The 17,492-nt window shown below is 37.5% G+C and overlaps 1 protein-coding gene across 3 annotated transcripts in view; it reads left to right on the plus strand.

Annotated features, from left to right (window-relative positions):
- Nucleotides 1-17,492, plus strand: part of MAP4K3 (mitogen-activated protein kinase kinase kinase kinase 3) — a 65,435-nt gene that overhangs the window by 26,463 nt on the left and 21,480 nt on the right. For 2 of the 3 annotated variants that reach the window (XM_059467801.1, XM_059467802.1), the window contains exons 13-19: nucleotides 1,748-1,823; nucleotides 2,769-2,827; nucleotides 5,327-5,389; nucleotides 12,804-12,862; nucleotides 14,006-14,044; nucleotides 14,327-14,380; nucleotides 17,416-17,458. In XM_059467801.1, coding sequence (XP_059323784.1) covers nucleotides 1,748-1,823; nucleotides 2,769-2,827; nucleotides 5,327-5,389; nucleotides 12,804-12,862; nucleotides 14,006-14,044; nucleotides 14,327-14,380; nucleotides 17,416-17,458 — 393 coding nt within the window. The remainder of the gene's footprint in view (nucleotides 1-1,747; nucleotides 1,824-2,768; nucleotides 2,828-5,326; nucleotides 5,390-12,803; nucleotides 12,863-14,005; nucleotides 14,045-14,326; nucleotides 14,381-17,415; nucleotides 17,459-17,492) is intronic. The other variant, XM_059467803.1, reaches the window with a different exon arrangement.

Genomic DNA, 17,492 nt, shown 5'->3' on the forward strand with positions numbered 1-17,492 from the left:
CATGGGCAGGATTGCTGCTTTGGGACTCTGGGCCTAGGAGATGTTGGCAATTGCCTGTTCTCCCTATTTCTATGACTGTGATTCCCAGGATGAATGTGATATTAGCTAAAAAGGTTGCAAAAAGGAAGGTGCTTATGTTTTATGCCTAGCACACTACAAATTTTGGGGATAAAATGCTTTTGAGATCTGTGCCATGATGAAAATTGTGCCCAAATGGCATCTGTGTCAGGAAGTTAACCTACATTCCTTTGTTCTCCTGCACAGCTCAGATGTCAGGTGTTTGTATCAGCCTGTTGTCAGTGCAGGTATTTCAAGGTGACTTGAGGACTTTGTCCTCATGACTGAGGGATGAAGATTTGATCCTGAATGTAATTCTGTGGTCATGGAGAAGATGATAGGAGGACAGGCTCTGTCTGTAGTGCAACACAGGCATCTGTGTCAGGGTGCAAGTGCTCACACAGTATTGCTGCAAAGGTGAAAATACCTCCTAGCCCTGCTCCAGCTGGGCTCCTGGCACTGGAATTGCAGATGCACACACATCAGACATGACCAGACAGTGCCTCTTAATGAAAGATTATAAATGAGCAACCTTTCAGGACATGGTATCAGATCAAACCTTGACATGCTGTAGCTGACCATTTTCAAAGCCCAAAGAGTACACAATAGACAAAATGGAACTGTGGAAAGATTGACACAAGCTGTGAGAAACAAAAACAAAAACAAACTGCTGGTGAGAGTGGAGAAAATACACATCCACAGGCTGTAAATCTCTGCAGTTTCAAGGAAGAGCAAAGTGAACAAAAATGGGAGGTGAAACACCATGTACATGTGTTGCCTCCTAACAGGAATCAAGGAAGTAGTGTGTGATAAAAAGGGGAGAAGGGAAATCATGTTTGCAGATTGTATTTTGGGAATAAATAGAGTCTCTGAGCTATTCATGACTCTGTGAAAGTACAGCAACAATAGTATTAGCAACAAAAGGGTGATTCACATGCAAAGATGCTCACCATGGAGCCTGAGGCAGTGACCAAGGGTGCAGAATGCCCCCACATTTCTAAGGGAGCTTGCAGTGGTGAATGTAGAAAGAAGAGGGAAAATCCAACAGAGGCAAAAAAAGAAAGCCAGGTTTTAAAGTGCAGAACGCTTAATCCTGTAGAGAAGTAAATGGAAGTTCAGGGAAAAAATAGAAGTGGAATATAAATATGAAGGTGAATTTGTAGAAATTTTGCTATCTCTTGCCACTCAGCACTGGAGTACCAGAAATACTCCTTTCTAGTCAGCTTTGAAAACCTGTGGTAGATTTCTCATCTGCTTAAATAACCTAACTGATGACATTTTAGAAATCAGTTTATGTTAAAAGCTGGGAAAATTATTTAAGTATCTCATGGAATGAAATCTGCCAGTAAGTCAGATTTTGTCTTACTGCTTATTTTAAAAACTACCAATACCCTTAAACTGAATGGTGAAAACAGAAAATGCTATGTGAGCAAAGAGAAAAGCTGGCCAGCATTAGCTTTACTTGCTCAAATGCAGTGTTCTAAAATCCCTTATACTGAAATCACTCAACAGTTAAAATGTCTCTAAATAATTCTAACTTAATATATTAAAAAATGCATACAATCTTTACATTTAGCTTTCACTTGATTTTTTTTATGTTATGCTAAAGAAACCTGCTAAAAAGTGTTACACAATACAAGGTTTCAAGTGAATATATTTTGGTGTTAAATATTTTATTTTTCCCTTCTAGCCTCTCGTTGTGCCTCACAGAATTCATTCAACAAGTAGAAATGGGAGAGAAGAAAAGACACGCTCTGAAATAAACTGTAAGCATGTGTAATGTGACAATATGATGTATATAATCATTGATATTATTTCAGCTGGTGTTTTGGGTATCTGACATACATAGAAACATTTTCAGTGAAAATAAAAGCTTAGACTGTTTCACTTAAGGATGTAAGATGTGTAAAATATTTTTATACCTTTTGTCAGCACTTCAGCAGAGTTCATTATTGTTTCATCTTAACTGAACAAGACACAGCCTGAGCTCTTCTGAGAACTGATTGACATTGTTTTATATGTTACTCCAGGAAAGATATTCAGACCAATGCCAGATTCAGCTGGGTAACAGAATGGCAAAGGATTATTCTTTTTTCCTTAATTTAGCATCTTGGATTTGCTTTTGAATTTAAGCAATCACACAGAGGTTAGGAAGGGAGGATGTTGATCATTGGACATTAAAAGCAGACTCCATTCCCCAGGTTGTAGTAATTATTTTGCTTGAATTAAATACTTAGAGCTTTAGCTGTCTTTTCTTGAGGTAAAATCGAGAGTAGGAGTGTTCAGGAAGTCCTTCCAAAGAGTTGTCCTGGAGGATGTGGTTAATTTTCACCCAGCTTCATTCAGCACTGTTTAGTGCCAGGGAGTCTCTCAGAACAGATCCAACAGTGAATTCACATCATGGATAGTTTTTTCTGTAAAGTACAGCTGTATTGCCCCTCTGAAGAGGACACTTTGCTCAGTGGTTTTCCTGTTCCTTCTAATGAGAAGGTGAGGCAAATGCTGATTGGGCTGCCTTTGTGATAAAAGAGTACTTTCTGTGCCCATTAGGTTTTCTAGCAGTCACAAGTTTGGTATGTCCATGTGTCACAAGTTTCTGTCAGTGGGGATGTGATGCATTCATTAAACTGAATTTTTCTTTTTGTTAGCCTTTGGAGCTAAGTCTTTTCTAACTGGAGTCCAACTTCTTGTTTTCCTTTTCTCCTCTTTAGTTGGCCAAGTAAAGTTTGATCCACCATTGAGGAAAGAGACAGAGCCACATCATGAATTTGTGAGTAACAAGCAGCATGGGCTGTGCACTGCGCATTAATCCCTGCAAATATCTGTAGGGGAGGAGAAATCCAAGATGTGTAGCATGTTTCCTTGGTAGTACTGAACTTAGTGATTTTACTGACAAGTTCTAACACAGTGGGATTTTTGTACCATTGCATTCACTATAGGTAGCAAGCATCCTTATCTGTAGTTTCTGCCAGGTGTGCTTTATGTGCTAAGCCGTGTTGCAGCTTTCCTCTATCCTTTATCCCTCACTGCCCAGTATACCATTCTCTTTTATTAGCAGAGTTATTTTTTAATTGTAGAATTCCTCTGTGTACTCATCTCTTTCTCCCCTTTGTTCTTGTATTGACAATGGAAATAATAAAATTGAGAGCTTGGGGAGGAGATATGATGCATTTTAAAAGACTTTCCTCTGTGAATAATCTTTCTGTGGCCCTGCATTGCAGCTGAGCCATGCTGAGTGTGGCAGCTATTTTCTGTCAAGGTGTGTTGCCAATGGTTTTCTCCTGTGGACCCATCAGTACAAGGGGTGTGAGAACTCAGGCTGTGAGGGAAGAGGTGTCTGTGCAGTCTCACAATTGCAGTAGCTTCCTCTCTTCTATGGAGACTGTTGCTTTCCACATTTGTGCACTTGGGCAATTTCTTCAAGATAAAAAGACATTCCTTTGCTTCCTCACTGCAGACTTATGTGTTCTCTCTGTTTTTCTAAGGCAGGTGTTAAGGAGAAAAAGTTGACTTAGTAAATATGTGGGAGGGACACTGACTTTGCTCAGAGTTGGTTTTTGGAAGGGTGTGTACTTAGGAATGTACTTCTGTAGTCTACAAACCACATGTGAGTTGGATTTCTGACACAGACTTCCTTGTGGTGCTCTGTGGTTGTACTGACATAATCCTTCCAAGTGCTTTGCCCTTTGGTAGTGGGTCAGCAGACTCTGGGTGTAAGAGGTTGTATTTAATCTTGCTTGTCCTCAGAACTGGCTGGACAGGGAGCCTTAGTTTCTAGTGCCTGTTTGAGATGGAGGAGAACAGCTTACCAAATGACATAGGATTTAGACAAGTATTTCAGATGTGTTACTTAAACCTTGGCATAACTGCAGAGCAGCATTATTTAGGAGCTCTGGTTATGTAAGTTTTTATTAAGTATGATAATGAAGGCAGTGCTTCCACTAGAAACCCATCATTTAACTCAAAATTATTTTTGAACTGATTCCAAGGTGTTTTGTCTTTGCTTCCCTGTTGTAAAGAAAATACAATTGGAAGCATTGTGTAGTTGAAACTGTCATGGTTTTGCTCGTTAAGAGTTTTATTTATACACACACAGAGTTATAATTGTAAAAAGATGTTAGTGGAGAGCTTGAAGTTTTAAAAATACTTTTCCCATTTCTTTCTTTTTATTAGTCACTGATGATACAGTGGATAACTCCATGGAGCAACTTGAGTTGCTAAACTGGAGAGAGGTTTTCTAAGGGGTAGAAAGCACAGCTTTTGAGAGCAGTTCTTTGACAGGTGGTGTTGGAAGGGAGGAATTGAGCCTTTTCCTACACTGTGTGTTAGGAATCAGGACCTTTGTACTTTAAAGTCTCAGAAGTTCTTGCTGCTTGGTGAAGGGACTGGAACCATCCAGATGAATTCTGCGATAAGAAAATGTCTTAGCGTTGTTTGTTCTGGTCAGATGTTGCACATGTGAAACCTGTCCAAGGAACTTGCCTCATCTCCCTGTCTATGCAGAACACCTGTAACTGTTACTTTGAATCTTTCTGAAGAGGAAAATTTACTGCTCCATGCTTTATGTCAGAAAGAAGATTGCAGACCTGATATCAATGTGATGTTGGGTCCAGAGGCCAAATTAAAAACATAATTTATAGATTAGCTGAAGAACTAGTGGACAATTTAAATTGGCATGGCAAATTGCAAACAAGTGACCTATTCAAAGAATGAAAGCTTTAGCTAAGGGCCTCAGCACAAACCAGCCTGTGGGAGAAGTTTGTAACAATCTGCCCACTCTGGCAGAGGAAGTCTGTGAAATGGAAATGGGAGCAGGAGATTACTGTCTCTTCCTCCAGCAGTAACAGTGTGGATCTGTTTTCATTAAAGCTGTTCTGATGCTTTTGCTTCTGTCTCACCAAGCAGGCTTAAACTTACACTCAGTTACTTATGTGTGTGAGTGCACAAAGCCCTGGACCCCTGCAGCATGAGAAGTTACTGTCAGTGCTGCACTGAGATGTTGAACTGGACTCTTGCTGGGACAGTTTGTCACACATTACCACAGCTCAGCTGATGAACAGTAATTCATCATTTTGGTATTTGATGATGTGACCATTCCTTAGCTGTGTTTTACCTCCATTGCAAGAACTGTCTTAACATGGTTTTGAGTTTCAACCAACTAACTTTCAGTATCTCTTTTTTTTTAGCAAGAAAAATTACCTTTATGTGCATCTGGCTTTCAGTCACAATATAAATAATTTGCTTTTCTTGATCTCTATCTAATGAACAGCTTGACAGTAGCGATTTTTTGGACAATTCAGAAGACATATACTACACTGCAAGATCTAACCTGGTATTTTTCGTCTTATACCTTTCTTTGTCAGTGTTAGTTTTGTCTTTGTTTTCCTTTTTCAAAGTTCATGTTTTGTCCTGTTGTTGTAGTAGTGCTGTTTTCATCTGTAAAAATCATTAAATGTAACTGTTAGTCTGTATGTGTATTTCTGTAGTGTAGAAAGAAATTCTTATTATGGGCAGCATTGACAGTATTTAACCTGTACTCATATTTACTTGAATCACTCTGTTAGAAGGGGCTCAGTGTTATGCATTCATGCATTCATTGTAATTTCTTTACTGCCATACTGTGTGTAATTTGTTAGTTTTTTGGAGGGTGATTGAACATAGAAGAAACATTTTCTTTGTATTTCTGTCTGGTAGGGTGTTTTTTTTTTAATGATCCCATGCAAGACTATAAAATTATGTAAATCTGTAAATTCTCCAGATGGTAATTGTGTTACAAAATGAATATACACTTAATAGAAATAACAGAAACTGGCCTCATAACTGTTTTCAATGGCATTTGACATAATTTAAAGTCTGATAAATTGTCCAAATTTTCTGTTGTTGCACTGCTAAAAAATTTGGTTTGTTAGCATCACACTGTGGAAATTACTCTAGGAAGTAAGTTTTCTTATTTCTCTGCTCTTTGTGTAATTAAACACAGACTCTTGAGAAAAAGGAAGAAACATTCTGTAGTAAATTAAGAGCATAATCTGCTAACTTTCTTGGATTTGTGAGATGTTTAATATAAGTGCACTGAGAGGAAGATGGGAGGCTGGGGTATTTGAGAATGTCTTGGGGTTTTTGTGATGTTTTTTGTTCTTAGGGTTTTTTTGTTTGTTTGTTACAGCATCTCTTGGCCTGGTGTGACTTGAATCTGCCAGAAACATAGTTAGTGAAAGCTTAGACTGTCTTTGCCTTTCTTGGAAAGAAATTTGTGTATTGCTTCCTTATAAGAATGTTTCACAAATTGTTTTGAGATGAGTAACTTAGATTTCCCTACCTGGTGGCAACACTCCCATCCTGTGCAGTTCCTCTTGTTTTGAGAGTGGTTTTGGCTTTTCAGTTTGGTTTGCTTTTGGTTTACTCTTTGCAGTTTAACACTTCTTAATTTATTTTTTTTTTTTTGTTTAAGGCTATTTTCAGTGTTGTCACATATCTTGCTAGTCTGGTATCTGTGGGTCTAAGAGCAGAATAAGAACATGTCTCATAAGTGGACTGTCCTTTGCCCTCCTTCTTCTACTCCATACTGCTCAATATTCTCTTCAAAATTTGTGACTATTCTAAAACTTACCAAGTAATGTTGTTGTCACAATCGTGAGGTGTGTTTTTAAAGTCACTCAGTGGCACTTTCTCTGTTTCACTGCTTTCTTCACATCCTCCTGTGCTCATTTTGAATCAAAGTGGAGAATTTAAAGTTGATGGTAGTGCATCACCTATTTGTGAGATTCTTCAGTAAGATCTAACCCTTAGAGGAGATAATTACTAGTTGGTTCATTCTTCTGTAGGATGCATTAATCAGAGATTCTCTCTCTGTCTCCTTCCCCCACTCCTGCTCTGACAGTATTGGTTTCAGATATGTTCATTGAGAAGTGGTATGTGAGTTTTTCAAATGTTATCAAGAGGAAACAATTACACTTTTTCAGAAGCATGATGTATCACCTACTACTGTGGGGCTCTTTCTCTGCCGTTGTACTGGTTTTATAAAATACCTTGTAAGTAACAACTCCGTTGCAGAGCTAAGATAATTTTAAAAAATTCCCATAGATGGAGATGTATTTTGGGCCACATACAGTTGATGTTGAAAGCATAGTTGTACAGGATTTTGTACAGTTGGATTGATCTTATGGCAGTTTGTGCATATTACATTTCAAACATTTGATGCCTATGATGTGGCTACCCTTAAAAATAATTTCTCTCTTTTTCTTCTTCCCCTCCTTCTGCCTGTGCTTTTCTGAGGCACCTACCTGGATCTGCCAAAAGAATGGAGAAATTGAGTACAGGTCTTGTTTGCAGGGAACATTTTGGATCCAATCCCCAGTATCCCTTAATGCAAATTGCAATCAGAAAGGACGGGATAGTGCTTCTCTTTCATCTTATACCAATATACTCCTTTGATTCATAGCTGAATAAATAACAGACTATTTTACTCTAGAGACAGGCTCTTCTCTCTTTCAGGATAGATATTTTTCGTTCTTCTGCAACTAGGCAACAAGTTTCTCAGAAACTTTCTTGGATACCTTCCATCTTTTGAGATTTTTTTGCACATGCTACTTCCTGTCATTTAGAGTTCTTCATGTTCCTATTTTGTCTTCTTAGTCTTATGTGCACATTAGACTTTTCATAAGGTAGATCTTTTCACCATCTTTCTGTATATTTTAAAAGCAATTGTTTGGATCCTAGCTCAAATAAGTTGCAGAGCTGAGCATTGCATTTGCAGTGAGCTCAGGACATGGTCTAAATCCAAGTCACCTTTAAAAATATGTGCTCCTTTTTCTGGGACATTTTTAACCTATGCTATTGAACCCGAGTCACAAAAGCTCATTGTTTTTCTGACTCGAAACAAAATGTCACATTGAACCAAATGAAAATATTTTCATTTAGCTTATCCTGGTCTACAGTGAAATTCTGTGGCAAAGCATTTTTCTTCCCATTTGTAGTGAGCTGAAAAATAATTCTAGTTCATACATGGAGAGCTGTTCTGCACAATTTAGGTGAGAAATACCATCAGAGAATTTCCCAAAAAAAGATGAAGTAGGAAGGAACCCCTGGTGATCTCTGGCTGACTTCTGTTTAAACCAGGGGCCTGGAGTAATTTAACCTGAAGGATATAACACACAGTAAAAAGTGTGGAATTCTACTGTTAAAGTGACAGAAGAGTTGAATAAAACTTGGCTTTGCTATCTCAGGTTCCAACCTGTAATTGTTTTCAGTTGTTACAAGTGTAACATTCATTTAGGACTCCTTTAGCAAAGAATTCAGAGGTTTGCAGCTCCCCTGCTGTCTGCACTGTTGTCCTTGCCAGGTACATTTATACATTTGGTCCTATGTAAATACTTCTGTCATAGCTGTTTTTTGTTTTCTTTTGCCTCATAAATATGCTCTGGGTTTAATAATTTGTGATCATGTTGGTAGCAGTTACTTTTAGGAATGTAATGTTTCTCATAGCTATTTTTACTGTTTCTCATAGTGATTTTTAATTAGTTGTGGCAGAAAAGCAAAAATATTGGTAGGAAATGACTGAACTAAAGAGATTGACATAGATAACAGAGAACCTTACCCAGGAGCATTTTTCTTTAATTTAAGTAATTTTTCTCCTCACTACACATACATACATATGCTTTTTCTTTGCTGCAAGCCATGAAGACTCCTGTCCTACTTTAGCTAACCTAGCTCTAAAAACATATTGCAGCTAGCAGTATTGGATTTCAGAGAGTCTTCATACCTTTTCCAGCTTTAGGTAGTGAAATAGAGCATGCTTCTTGGATCAGAAGAAAATAAGTGGAAATGCTGGAAAAGTACCAGTGGTTTTTGCACTTTTTGTTTTCCTCCCCTTTATGTTTTGGGTATTTTCTGCTTGGAAAAAAGTAATTAAGAAAATGAGATGCTCAGTTTTACTGCTAGGAGGCAAGGGGATGTTCACAGACAAAATGCATGGAGAACTGAAATACAAAGGAAGAGGGGAACAGTGGTTGTGTAGCAGTAATGCACAGTAAAACCTCACTCAGCCACCAGGGAAGAATTATATTTAGCCTGTTCAAAAAAAAAATACATTCAGTTTGGTTTTTCTGATGCATTAGGCTATCCAGAGAAATTCAAGAATGCACTTTTTATTGAAATAAAGACATTAAAATATAGAATATGCCTTAGGTAGTGCTAGGCTCTTTTAAAAATTAACTTCCTCTTTGATGAAGCAATGAGATAGGAATTGCTTTGTCATTTTGCTGAGATAGAGATGTGTATGTGCCTTCTTACTTAATATGTTAGTAGTCCAAAGGTGATTTGTATTCTTTGAAATTCAGGGTTACTCCCACAGCATTTTGTATATTTCAAGTCTTAATTTTGCCACTTTGATTGGTCTTGTTAGATTTCAAGAACAGCAAATATAGGAAGTAACTGTGAATTCCTGGTTTGCTGTATACATTTTGTTTTTGAAGGCCTGAACACTGAAAAACAGATTTCCAGGACAGCCCAGCCCTATAGAACAAATTAGGATGATAAGACTGTTAAAGATACAGTAGCAGTTAGCTTACAGTGAAATTCTGCAGACATTAAATAGCAGGTTTTTAAACTTAAGCCACAGAAGCTATTGTAGATTTGATTATTCCTTGGGAATTTTTTTCATGACATGGCCTTACCATCAAATATTTTGTGGAAATCCCTGTACTGTTTTTAATACTCTTTTTAGTCACTGCTTACTTTGCACATGTGATTTATCTAAGGGTATGATGTGGCTTTCTACATGGCAGCTTCCTTTAATGTTACCTAAGCTGTTGAGGAGAACTGGTGATTATTCCCTGTATTACCTTTTTTCCAAAGCAATCCCTTCCAGCAAAGAGCACTCTGGTCTTGCACGTGGGTGAGTTGTTTCAGGAATGAGCTGTTGGTAACCTGGGGTTGCATCTTTGATTCAATACCAAGATCATAGACCTGTTCTCATTGCTGCTGGCTGTAGATCTCAAGATCTATTGGAATATATCTGTCTAGTCACTCAGATTTATTCAGTGTCAATTTTGTCTGAGCTAAAATCAGAGAATTTGAGTTAACTAACCAGCATTTATGCATGTGTGTTAAATGACAATATTAATGTAGATTGATGAAGATGATGGGTAACTTTGCATAAATTAGTAATTAATGCTAATGTGTTCTTCCCAATAGAAATCCATAACTTAGAAGATTTGGTATCTTTATGTGTGGCTTTAAAGAAATCTATTTCTACTGCGTGTTCTGGTGCAGTGTAACAGCTCACTGGAGGCTTTGCTGGATACATGCAGTTTTATGAATGCTTCTGTATCAAATATGTAGCTAGAATAGGTTTAGTTAATATATAATTATAAATTCTGTGTGTATTTAAAATAGAAGGTAGAAGAAAAATGTATTTTATTTTTAAAACCTCTCCAGCTCTCAGTATTTATCAAGAGATCAAAAGGAGAAATTTCCCTGGCAATGAAATACTTGACACTAGCTTTGGAGAGAAAACCAGGAGTATTTAAAGGGATTAGGAAGAGTATACATGTCCAATTAAAATCATAGTCAAATTTATGCTATACAACAGTAAATGGAACCGAAAGATAGATTTTGCCCTTTAAAGCATTTAGACATAAATAACTCTGGCAGATGTCATCTTTGATAAGGAAAATTCTAGTAACTCTTAAAAGGTCTGACAGCAGAGGAGGGCTCCTTTTGTTTTAGGTGAATTTATTTATTTTCTCTTAATATTTTCCTTGTCATTGCTGTACAGTGTATCTGTCTATCTGTATCCATACATTTACTGTGTGTAAATTCAGATGGACAGAGATTTTGGGTCTGCCCAGCATTTTGCAACACTGAGGGCTTGTCTCTTCAAGGTGAAAATCTCAGATTTCTGTCACCTCTCAGTAACCCCACTGTTCCAGGGTTACTTTTCTCAACAGTTTCCCAGTCTTTGTTCTCTTACAGGGACTCACACAACCTGTGTAACCTATTTGCTCATGACTGTGGTGACTCCTTATGTTTCCAGTCCTGTGTTTTCCTGCTCTAGAGCCTGAATCCTCAAAATATCTGTGCTTGCAGGTGGAAGTTCCTGAGATTGCTTAGAAGTCATAGAAGTACTTGGAGCAAAGAAAGTTGAATCTGTTTCTTGCTGGTGGATTGTAGAATATCCACTGGTGGTGAGGAGTCAGATCAATAGACATAGATGGAGTTTGGTGGTGTGGGGGGATCATTTAATTGTAGAATCAAGATGTATAATAAAGTTGATTCAGAGATTGAAAAGTCAGTCTCTCCATGGTCAGGAAATGCCAGCACCAGGCTTGCATTTGCAATTTTTATTCAGCCCTCTGATCTATACATTCTTTTACCTCAAGTAATATCAGTTACATAGTGTTTTTTCCACAGTATTTCACTTGTGTTGGGAAAATACACAGAGTCACTGAAGCAACCAAATGCTACTGACAGCTGTGGTAGACACACCCATGTGCAAACTACTACTTAGCTTTGCAGGGCAGACTAAAGGGTGCAGTAAACAACCTGAAACTCCTTGGCAAGCAAAAACCAATATTTACAGCTTTGTATTAATGTGATTGCCCTTCAGCCTGGCACTGAGGGCTGCAGTGGTTTCTACTTCATCAGCTTGGAAGACTGGCAAATCTGGTGTGAGACTTTTCCTCTGATTTTTAAAAATACCCTTTTGAAAGATCAGCCCCATCTAATCCAGATTTATTCATCTTAAAGCTTGGATATCTGGGCCTTTTGCTGACGGGTGACACTTTTTGATATGGGTTGCAGCTGAAAGGGGCCTTTTCAACAGAAGGTGTTTGGGAGACCTTTAAAATGTTTCCTGAGAAGGAAGAGTGTAGCTCCATTTATCACTAATTTAGGTGATCAATAACTTGTTTCTCCTGGTGAATACACTCACTATTTTGGGAGCAAATTTATGCTCATATTTCTCCTGTTGTGATCCACCTGAAGAAAAAAATAGGCTGCAATTATAGCAGTATTCTCCCAGCAGTTATAGATTTGATTGTGCTTCAGTGGGGTTCCTGTATTCCATTAATGCATTAAATATTTATACCATTATGGTTTTTATTTAAAAATAGTGTTGAAGGCCTATTAGCACATCTTTTTCTGTGTAGCCTGCACTCCATGACTGCTGGAGCATTTGACTTTGTTAATTCTGTTTTGGCTTTTTTTTCCAAAGAAAAGGTCTTCCTAACATATACACATATTGGTATAACCAGAGTAATGAAAACACTTACTGTCCTCTCTGCTTATTTTTTAAATGTTTTCACGTGCTGAAGGATTTCAGGCTCCCTGCCAGAGCGACTCCCCTTCTGAAATGACTACTAAATGTTCCAGTGAGGAGTAGCTGGGTTTCCTATGGAATTTGGTAGATTGCAAAGTCCTGAATTTTTTTCTCTTACTGTTATGTTAGTTTTGTTGGGTTTTTTTTTTTCACTTTTATGCAGCTGACTTTATGTGAGCAGAGAATCTCTTGTGTGCAAGGAAGGGGCAAAGGTCAGAGTTAAAAGTAATTACAGGTGGAGCAAACTGGCAGAGAGGAGATTTTTGGGTGTAGTGGGCCTGAAAGTGGTGTTAGGGGGCAGGAAGGCCAGAGAATTCAGTTTATTTGGTATCTCAGGTGTTGCAGAGGGGATAACAGCAGCATGGCACAGGGTGTGTGTTGGTTGCTCACCTGTTTATCTTAAAAGATTCATTCTCTTATGTTTTAGGATCTACAGCTAGAATATGGTCATGGTCCTCAGTGTGGCTACTTTTTGGGTGCAAATAAGTGAGTAAGCAACTGCATTTTCTGTCTTCAATTCTTTCAAGACTATTTTAATATAAAGATTCATTAGCTGAAATGGATGTAGTAAAATAAGTCAAACTTGTTTCTATCAGTTAAAATTCCAATATAATTTTATTTATTTCTAAAATAATAGTAACTCTAATGATACAGAATTGCAGCACTTTGCAGTATGTGAGGCTGTATTGACCACATTGTCTTTGTGGTGGTATAGGCTTCCTTTTAAGAGCTGTTATCTTGGTGTCTTGTTTATGGAATATTCTGCATGATAGGCCCCACAGAGCACAATTTTACCCCATCTGGGAACTGCCAGTGCTGCTCTTTGACATTACTTCATGCCCTTCTTTATCTTGAAGGCCACTAGAACATGCAGTTATAGATGCTTTAAAATATAAAACTTACTTTTCTTAGCAAGCCCTTAAACTTCATGCTTATACCTTTAATCATCTTGATGTATTAATCATATGAAATAATTCTCCATGTAATTTTCCCTTTGCACACAATTACTTAATTACATTTATGCATGCCAAAATTAGGATGCCTACTTTTGATTTGCTAAATTAAATCATACTAAAAATGCAGAAAACCTAAGCATAGAGCATGCTATTTTTGCATAGTCTTTAATGGGAAAAAATCAGTACTGATAATTTTTGAAATCCTCTTGTTCCTTAGTCCTGTGATTCTTCTCTGTGTTTTCAGACAAAAACATGAGTATGAAGTCCAGAATGTTACAAAAAATTAACCAGGGAAGAATTAATTTATCCCAAAAGTGGTTTCATACTTGACAGTCTGTTTATTATGTTTAGTATTATGATTTTCTTATAGATTTCTTTGAAATTGGATTAAAGTAACACAGTCCTTGTTTTACAGTAAGAGGAAAAAGGACCATTGCACTTAATGGCAATACATTAATAAACACACATAGAAGGGTGTTGTGTGAACAATAAATTTTAAAAATTTGCAGCTGTGTTGGTTTTTGTATGGATACTGGATGAATATTCTGAAAGCCAGCTGAAATAACATACTTTGAATTATTTACTGAAAGAATCATAGGTGCTTTTGTGCTTTTGATAATCATGCTTGTGTACCACAATTAAATCATGTTCTTGTTCTTATTTAATGCTGAAGGAGTCTCTTAAAATCAGTTGAAGAAGAACTACATCAGCGGTAATTCTGTTTCTTTTTTCCTCTCGTGTGTGTTTCAAAAGTAATTAATGCATTGATTTTTGTCTGTCCCAACTGCTTCTTGTTTGTCCCTGTGCTTGCTGAGAGCCTGTGAGAGAGGCATAGTTGTCTAGATTGCAGCTGTACTTTAAAGAACAATAATGATTTTAAAAAAGACAGTAAAATTCTATACAAGAGGTAGATTTTGTGCTCAGAATCTTTCACAACAGTCAAGGTAATTTTAATACAACTCACTCAACCATAGTACTTTGTTCATTTTCTTAGGGGGCATGTGGCACATTTAGAAGATGATGATGATGCAGACGATGATTCTAAACAGTAAGTCCTTTTTGTAAAAATAAATAAAGTCAGATTCTTGAATAGATGAGTATTTTTAAAAAAAAAAAGGTTGAATCACATTCTGTAACAACTCAGGATTCTTTTTGCTGTGGCATTCTTAAATATAGGTATTTTAATGTTGTTGCTAGATTACATCACTATAAGTTATCTCATTCTGCTGATTGTTATAAATTGGGAGGAGGGGGAAATCTTGTTCCTTGAGTGATACAGTTTTCTTTTTATTTTCTATTATGGAACTAAATTTTGGCATCATTATGCTGAGCCAGTAATATGTCCAACTACAGTCCTAGTGTGCCTTCTTTACAACTGATAACTATATATCAAAATAAAGCTCATGAAAAGTAGATGAAATATATATATTATAGGCTTCTCTAGATGATTGAGTTTGTTCTGTATGTGTTCTCAACTAGGAGGAAGCTTGTATGGGTGCTTGGTTTTTGGAATAGAGCTGACTTCCTTTACTCAGAGAGAGCAAATGTGAGAGAGAGAGCACATGTGACTGCAAAGGCATGTGTCAAATTAATGAGTTCATATTAAATCCCACTGGCCTAAATATTCTTGGGCTCTATTTGATTGATGGATGAGAGCTGAAACAATTTTAAAAGCAAAACCAGTGCATATAGATTTGCATTCCTAAAGAAATCTGGTGTAAAGACCAAAAGGAATGATGTCATTGAGACATAATTTTTGTTTGCTTTCTGTTAATGGGTAATTTGGAAAGCTGTTGCTTCATACAAGAAACCTTTAAAGCATGTGTTATCTATTGCTGGCATCTCTCTCTTGCAGAGAACCAAACTATAACCTCTCTTTGTTTTTTTCTTTGAGTCATTTTACTGCTTTTGTGAACCACCTCAGCTTGGTTCCTCCATCCATATGAACTTCTGGATGTTTTTTTGTGTCCAGCTCTCTGTTCATTTTTGTTTAATGCTTCTTTCCCCCCGCCCCCCCAAACTTCTTGCTCTGTTTGCAGCCAGAACCATCAATTCAGTAATGTTCCAGCACTTGGAACCTCTTGATCCCTGCTGTCTTGAAGTGCTAGCACTGATTTCTTTGAGAGCTTTTAAATCCTTGTTCCATGCACAAGCTCCATCAGAACTCTCAAACAGCATTGGATTCAGCTGCTGTGTGGCTGTTGTGTTTCTGTAGATTTTCTTTTTTAGGTTAGGCAAGAAAGAACCTGTGATAGCTTTGGAGAGGTTCTAATTCATCTGACCCTGGGGACCAGTAGTCACTGATTGTCTTCCAGAGTTGTCTTGGTACTGTTTGTTTCTTCTGCTGTATCATCCTAAGTACTTTCGCCCTACAGAGGGGGCCTGACAGTGTGTAAAAAGCTTGAATCCCTCAACCTTGGGTCAGACAGATTATGCATCTGTGCCTTTCTCTTGGTATCTGCTGGAGCCCAAAGATCTGCTGCAATTATTGGTTCATCTGCCTGGTCTTGAATATGTGTCTGTGGAATCCACTGAAGATTCAAGGCTTTGGTTTGATTTCTATTCTGTGAGGTGGAGCTGCAGTTGAGGAGCACATGTGACATCATTTACTTCTCCCTTCAGATCCAGAACAAAACCAGTGAATCCAGTGTACCTCTTCCAGCCCAAACTGGTGCCACTGCATGAAATCGAGTGATAGTAGCAGCAGAGAATCCATGTTTCGGAGAACAATATAAAATTATCACTCTTCATTTTAATAATTTTGATGTTTTGCTGTTTCTGTTTCTCTCATGTGCAGCAAGGCTGCTAATACTTGAATTTCTGGGTTATGGAAAGCAGCAATTACTGGGGCACTGCCCTGCATGAATAGCAGTGACAAACTGCACCTAAACCCTCTTGCTGAGACAAGGGCACATGGTCCTTTGTACACACATCTGTCACATGCATGCCAGATTGTTGCCTTTTTGCTTTCTTTGGCTGCCCAGTAACATTGGTTGTCTGAAATGCAGGAAGAACACAAAAGAAATGGAAATGGAGCTTGAACCTTCATGACTGAGGACTTAAACTTGACCCCATATTACTAAGAGAAGATAATTTCTTCCACCAAAGCAGCTGTAATGCTTGACACAGGGGAACTTGTTCTCAAAATCCCCTTCCAGCTTCTCTGAAATACAAACAACAGATAAGATGCCAGGACAGAAACTCTTGGAAAGAATGAAGCCAAGCAGACAGGTTGTTGGCCTGTAAACAAACAGGCAGATATCTTACTACCTTGAACATAATTTAAAAATAAGGAAAATACTGTGGGAGAATGTCAAGTTTCCTAGTTTATTTAGTGGAAATAATTTTCTGTTCCTGAAATATTAGGAAACAGGACAGTGGAACCAATTTTTAATTGGTTTTCAAAACATGTAAAATTTCAGGGTTTAGTGTTGTCTTTTTAAATGCAGCATATTTTTTAAACCACAGAGCCAGGAGGGAAAGAGTGTTTGTGATGCTTCAGCTATGTTGTTTTCTGATAATATCTTGTACTGTTGGACCAAACTGCTCTAGCATGGAAAGTTGTGTTTCACAATATTTCCGTAAAAAAAGAGACTCATCAACCAAAAATTAACCAACTAACCTAAACATGAGGGTAGCTGTCTGCTGCAGATGGATTTTATTTTTATGTGTAAGACTGTTTTAAGTCATCAGTGTAAATTTTCCAGGGAATGGTTTTCATTAGTTTTCTTGTTACTGCCCTTCAGCTCACTGATAGCCTTAACTTTCTCCTCTCAACAGAGCAAATGTCAGGCCTGCTCTGTTTCTTCCTACTTTGTTCTGCACAAATTTGTGCATCTTCAACAAATCAGTTCATGACACTCTCTGCTCTCTGGGGGGAAACATGTGATCATTGTTTTCATATTATCTGAGGTATAACAAAATGTTTGAAAGTATTTGTGATGCAGTTACTTGGATAATAATATAATAATTGCTCTTGACAAGTTAATGGTATTTATTTGTATGGCATTTATAAAACCCTGTCTCTTCTTGAAGACTGCTATTTGAGTTTTCTCTGTTTTGTTTTGTTTCTTTTCTTTATAGTGCTACTATGAAACCTAAAGTGCCGCCTCCCTTACCACCAAAGGTAAGTGAGGGGGATTTGGTTGCTCAGCAGAAAA

Source organism: Ammospiza nelsoni, chromosome 3 (genome assembly GCF_027579445.1).
Source record: "Ammospiza nelsoni isolate bAmmNel1 chromosome 3, bAmmNel1.pri, whole genome shotgun sequence".
Taxonomy (NCBI): Eukaryota; Metazoa; Chordata; class Aves; order Passeriformes; family Passerellidae; genus Ammospiza; species Ammospiza nelsoni.